At 43.2% G+C, this 6,000-nt stretch overlaps 1 protein-coding gene across 1 annotated transcript; it reads left to right on the forward strand.

Moving 5' to 3' along the window:
- Window positions 1–1,075: 1,075 nt before the first annotated feature.
- LOC107607368 (uncharacterized) lies at window positions 1,076–1,972 on the forward strand. The gene is made up of 2 exons (XM_016309330.1): window positions 1,076–1,253; window positions 1,389–1,972. The coding sequence occupies exons 1-2, from the start codon at window positions 1,076–1,078 to the stop codon at window positions 1,970–1,972; spliced, it is 762 nt and encodes a 253-aa protein (XP_016164816.1).
- The last annotated feature ends 4,028 nt before the right edge of the window (window positions 1,973–6,000 follow it).

Below are 6,000 nucleotides of genomic sequence, written 5' to 3' on the forward strand. Positions count from 1 at the left end.
TCAATGTTATATCTAGCTTGCCTTGCGCCTCTGAGAGGGAAGTCCGTTTGTTCCTTGGACATGTAGGATTTTACCGAAGATTTATCAAGGACTTTATTAAGGTAGCATTGCCACTATCTCGACTGTTGCAAAAGGACATCGAGTTTGATTTAAGCAAAGAATGCATGGAGGCTTTTCACAAGCTCAAGGTGGCATTGACCCAAGCTCCCATCATGAGAGGGAAGGATTGGAGTCGGCCGTTTGAAATAATGTCTGATGCTTCAAACTATACGGTGGGAGCCGCGTTAGCACAACGTGAGGGTAAGAATCCATATGTCATAGCCTATGCATCAAAAACACTAGATGGAGCCCAATCCAACTACACTACTACCGAGAAAAAACTCTTGGCTATTGTTTTCACTTTGTATAAATTCTGAGCTTATCTTCTTGGTTCTAAGGTAGTAGTGTACTCGAATCATTCGGCGTTAAAGTATTTGTTGGCTAAAAAGGAGTCCAAACCAAGATTGATTAGATGGGTTTTATTATTGCAAGAATTTGACTTGGATCACTTAAGGTAGTAGTGGCGGATCACTTAAGTCCCCTTGAACACACCAAAGGTGATGCCACTCCTATTAATGACTCTTTTCCCCTTGAGGGCTTGCACTCAATCTCGGAGGTCATTCCTTGGTATGCACCAATAGCCAATTACTTGGTATCCCGCACCTTTCCTCCTAATCTCTCCAAGCATCAAAAGGATAAGCTAAAAAGCGAATCCAAATACTATGTATGGGATGACCCATACCTTTGGAAATGTGGAGCAGATCAAGTAATTCGGCGGTGCATTCCACAAACCGAATTCCAATCAATCTTGGAAGCTTGCCATTCCTCCGAGGGAGGTGGACATTATGGACCTCAAAGGACGACAAGAAAGATCCTTGATTGTGGATTTTGGTGGCCAACCCTTTTTAAGGACTCTTCTCTCTATTGCAGATTTTGTTCTCAATGCCTTAGATTTAGTAATATCTCCAAGAAGGATGAAATCCCCCAACAAACCATGATCTTTTGTGAAATCCTTGATGTGTGCGGTATTGACTTCATGGGGCCATTCCCAAATTCTAATGGTTTTCTCTATATTCTACTTGCCGTTGATTATGTGTCCAAATGGGTGGAAGCGATACCCACCCGGACGGTCAATGCTAATGTAGTCCTTTCTTTTGTGAGGAATAACATAATTTGTCACTTTGGGTCGCCACAGGCAATCGTGAGTGACCAAGGTTCATATTTTTGCAACAAAAGAATGGAAGGACTCATGAAGAAATACGGCATCATACATAAAGTAGTCATGGCCTATCACCTCCAAACGAACGGCCAAGCCGAAGTTTCCAATTGAAAGATCAAGCGTATACTAGAAAGGATTGTGAAGCCTAATAGAAAAGATTGGAGTGCTAAGCTTACCGACGCACTATGGGCATACCGAACGGCGTACAAGACACCTATTGGCATGAGCCCCTTTCGGTTGGTATATGGCAAAGCTTGCCACTTACCGGTGGAGGTAGAGCATAGAGCATATTGGACTGTCAAGGAGTACAATCCAAGTTTGGGTGGGGCCAGAATTGAGAGAAAGCTACAATTAGTGGAATTAGAGTGTTTGAGATTAGAAGCCTATGAGAACTCTAGACATTACAAGGAAAGGATGAAAGCCATGCATGACAAGAACATAAAAAGAATACAGTTTAGAGCCGGCAAACTAGTCCTTCTCTTCAATTCAAGATTAAGTTTATTGCCCGGAAAGCTACGGTCAAGATGGGAAGAGCCTTATCGGGTAGAGAAGGCAGAACCGTACGGAGTCTATCACTTGCGCCATCCTTCGAGTCCGGATATCTTCAAAGTTAATGGGCACCGTCTTAAGTTTTATCATGGTGAGAACATGAAGACCAACAAGGAGATTGAGGTATTCTTTTTGGAAGATGCACCTCTTGGCAAAGAGAATTGAGCTAGTGAAAGTCCAACTTAAGGATATTAAACAAAAGTGCTAGGTGGGAGACACCCCACCATGGTGAGATCTATCATTTTTCCCTTTTGTATAAAGTTCTTGAACTCTTTATTGATTTGTGATTGCTTAGCTATAGAATTATTTAGTGAGCTTTGATTGTGATTACCTTAGATAAGTTGTTCATGGAGTTTTGCATTGATTTTTAAGCAGGTGGATTGATTGTGTGGTAGAAAACACCCCATTTTTAGGTCTTATGTGGAGTTTTGGGTGTTTTTTGGTCCCTTTGTCTAGTTGCCTACGAAAATCGTGATAAATATGCATTCTTCATGTCTTTCAAAAAAAAAGGGGGGGGGGAGGGGGGACGCGCGCGCACACTGCGCGCGTGCGCGTCCATATGCGTGGATACACCTCCATCCATTTTCCAGAGAGTTAGGGAAACCTTGGGCTAACCTCATGCCCCGCGCCTAACCTAACTCACCTGTGCGCGCACCTGGCGCGTACGCGTCCTTTCCGCATCGATCGTACTGCTCGTACTCCTGGTACATTTTCCAGAGAGTTACGCCAACACAGAGTTTACACTGTGCTGGGAGCATAACTCCTATTGGCACGCAGGCGTACCTGACGCTTGCGCGTCCATCTCTCTCGTGCCATTTCCACGCGTGCGCGCGCTGTCCGCGCGCGTGTCGGTCCACATGCAGCACACTTTTGGTCCATACACCCGAGAGTTGCGCCAACCTTGGGCAAGCATTGTGCCACTGGCACAACTCCCTTCACGCGTGCGCGCACCTGGTGCGTACGCGTCCTTCTTCATCTATGCCCATGCACGCGTAAGCGCGCAAGGAGCGCGCACGTCGAGTCTGCGACGCAGAACCACTGTAGCGTGCCTAAACTTCAAATTCTCATCCCCCTTTCTCTCATTTTCCATGCTCTTCCCTTAGTCTCGTCTTCTCTACTTCTTCCACCCCTTTTACCACCCTTTCTCAGCCCCTTCACCGGCGGCACTTACCTCCGGGGACCACTACCTCCGGCGGTCCCACATCATTTTCTCTCTCCTCTCTTTCTCCATTTCTCGTATCCTCTTTTCTCACTTACATTATTCATTACTTCCCTCTTCTTCTCAAGGTACTCTTACTTTCTCTTTTCTTTGTTTGCTTCCTTCTTCTCCCTTCTTTAGTTGTATATCCTTGCTTTTCTTCTTAATTAGCTTCTTCTTCAAGCTTATTTGTTTGTTTGCCTTTGCCCTTATTTTTCCATTTTTTCATGGGTGTTGTGGGCAGAGATTCCTTTTGCATTGGTATGTTAGTTTGTTATATTTGATTTCCTTGTAATATGTGGTGCTTTATGATGATTGATATTGCTTTGTGGGATGCCACATTACTCCATTTTCTCCATTTATTCATAGCTTAAGGGTTGCATACTGAGTGTTTGAAGAAAGGCACACATGACTTTTTGAGCCTATTTTGACTTAATACTTTCCACTTAGTGCTCTTTCTCACTCACTTGCTTATCCCTATGTGCATTGGGCAAATTACTCTTCTTGTTTCACATTCTACATGTTCAGCCCTTATGACTTGCTTCTTGATATTGATGTTTGAGTGTATGCCTCTCATGCCCCCTACTTGCATGCTTATACCACTCTTGCATCACATGCTAGTGACTAGCCATTGTTTACAATGTTGTCTTAGTTACATGTTGCAGCTGTCATGTATTTAAGATGCCTATCCTTTTATGGCCTATTATCTCACTTGCATGATTACCATTTATGAGTGCTTCTTTGAGTTTGATCTTTCCTCCTTCCCCCCTTTCATAAGATGGTGATCAAGAAGGATAAAGGAAAGGCACCAAAGAAACCGCCCACTAAGAAGGCACCTCAAGGATCCACCAATAGGGCACACCAAGCACCTACGGCTAAGCCCCTCCTTAAGAAGCTAAGGAGCATCATCCATATTGATGCCCTAGAGAAGGACAACCCTCCGAGGGACCCAAACAAATTCCCTAACCGATACTGCGAGCTTGTCTACCCCATGATAATTGAAAGGAACTATCACGCGTAGCCTTTTCTAGCCCCTCCGGCTCATGTTGTTCCGTTTGTGATGCCCCACATCGAGCGGAGGCAATGGGGGTTTCTCGTGAAGCAACCAAAGGAGGCCAACCTATCTTGGGTGGTGGAGTTTTACTCCAACTATCACTCGGCTTCCCTTACATCGGTTTTTCTGCATAGAAAGCAAGTCCCAGTCACATTTTCTCACTCAAGAAGCTGGGACTTGGGCCCAAATCTTAGCCTACTACGTGCTTCCTAGCACCCATGGGTCATCCATCACCACTGAGCTAGCCTTATTGGTTTGGTGCGTACTTACCGAGAGGCCGGTCAACATCCCATCTATCATCCGGAAAGCCATGGGGCGTATTCATCTTAAAGGTAACCTACCCTTCCCCGCTTTGGTTACTGAGTTAGTTGCGGCCGCCGGTGTTCACCATGAAAGTAAGGATCGTAAGGCCACGATCCCGGTTGATGGTGATGTCGTTTCAACCGGGAAATATCACAAGCCTCCGGCGGACACCGGGAACTTTGACACAAGCATCCCCACTACCTCATCCGCACCACCAAGATCATCCCACCAACGCATTGAGGATCTTCACAAGAAGGTGGATCGTTATGAATGGAAAAATCAACACCGGTATGCTTATGTGAAGAAACTTCTAAGTGTTGTCACCCCACCTATGGAGGAACCGGATATCTCCACATCTATCGCAACCTCAAGTGAAGATAGCAATGATGAGGGAGATAATGAAAATTCTGGAGCCAATCGCCCATTGCGCATCACTCATAGCACGGAGGACCGTGCTAACTTTTAAGTGTGGGGAGGTCGGTCGACCGATCTCCATAGGTAACACCCGAATAAACTTTGAATTTCTTTTATTAGTTAGGATAGATTGCATGATTAGGTTTTTTTCTTTTTGACACCATTTGCATAATAGTTATCTCTCGATAAGTCTACTTGGTTAGAGTAATGACTTCTTTCCTGGGAAACTATAATTTTAAGGCAGCCCTACCAATTTTGGAAAAAAATTTTGGTGCCAAGCTTGTTTGAAGATTGTAACTAAGAACATAGATTTTGAGTTGAGAACACAAGTAAGTGAGTTTTGAGCCTGATTGTGTGGCTACATCTTATAGCCACTTATATTCCTTCTTGTGTGCATTGTTCTCTCTCTATGATTGTGATCCTTAATTTGCTTGACTCTATATGTCCATCGTTGTATGTATGAGTGCATGTATATGATTGAGGCTATCAATTCACTTAGCCACTTACCCAAAAGGCCTTACCTTATAAACAAACTTTGCAACCAACTTTGAGCCTACGCTTAACCCACTAGTTCTTAATTTTAACACATTACGAGCTAAAAGTGGAACACCATGAATTCCTTATTTTATTCTTTGATTAGCTTAGGCTAGGGTGTGTGTGTCATTCAAGTGTGGGGAAACAGGGGGGGACATTGGTTGAGGTAGGAGCATGTTGTTGTTTTTGTCAAAAATATTGGGAAGTGAATACATACTCATGTGTTGAACAAATATGTAGACCATATGCATTGATAATAAAAACAAAAGAAGAGAAAAAACAAAAAGAAAAGAAAAAAGAATAACGAGAAAAAGAAAACAAACAAAGTAGAAAGAAAAGAAAAAAAAAGGAAAAGAAAGAAAAGGAAAAGGGGACAAAATGCCCCAACTCAAAGACAAAACAATGCATATGTGTAGTGATTAAAAGTGAATGCATGAGTATGTGAAAAAGTGAGAAATGGGTAGTTAGGCTAGTACTTAATTGTATAAGATGTTGTATAGGTTAGGTGGGAAGCTTAGGTTAATCAAAGGATTCAATTTTTAGTCCACTTAGCCAAATATATAACCCTACCTTGACCCTAACCCCATTACAACCTAAGGAAAGACCTCATGATAAATGTATGCATGCATAGAACAATTATTGATTGTTAGAAGAAGAACAAATTTTGGAAAAGCATGAAGTAGAGGAGAA

The sequence above is a fragment of the Arachis ipaensis genome, chromosome B7 (genome assembly GCF_059453495.1).
Source record: "Arachis ipaensis isolate K30076 ecotype BB chromosome B7, ASM5945349v1, whole genome shotgun sequence".
NCBI lineage: Eukaryota > Viridiplantae > Streptophyta > Magnoliopsida > Fabales > Fabaceae > Arachis > Arachis ipaensis.

Coding starts and splice junctions, on each gene's coding strand:
- LOC107607368 (XM_016309330.1), top strand. CDS start 1,076: ATGGGGCCATTCCCAAATTCTAATGGTTTTCTCTATATTCTACTTGCC. Junction 1,254..1,388: donor GGCAATCGTGAGTGACCAAG/GTTCATATTTTT, acceptor AGCGTATACTAG/AAAGGATTGTGAAGCCTAAT.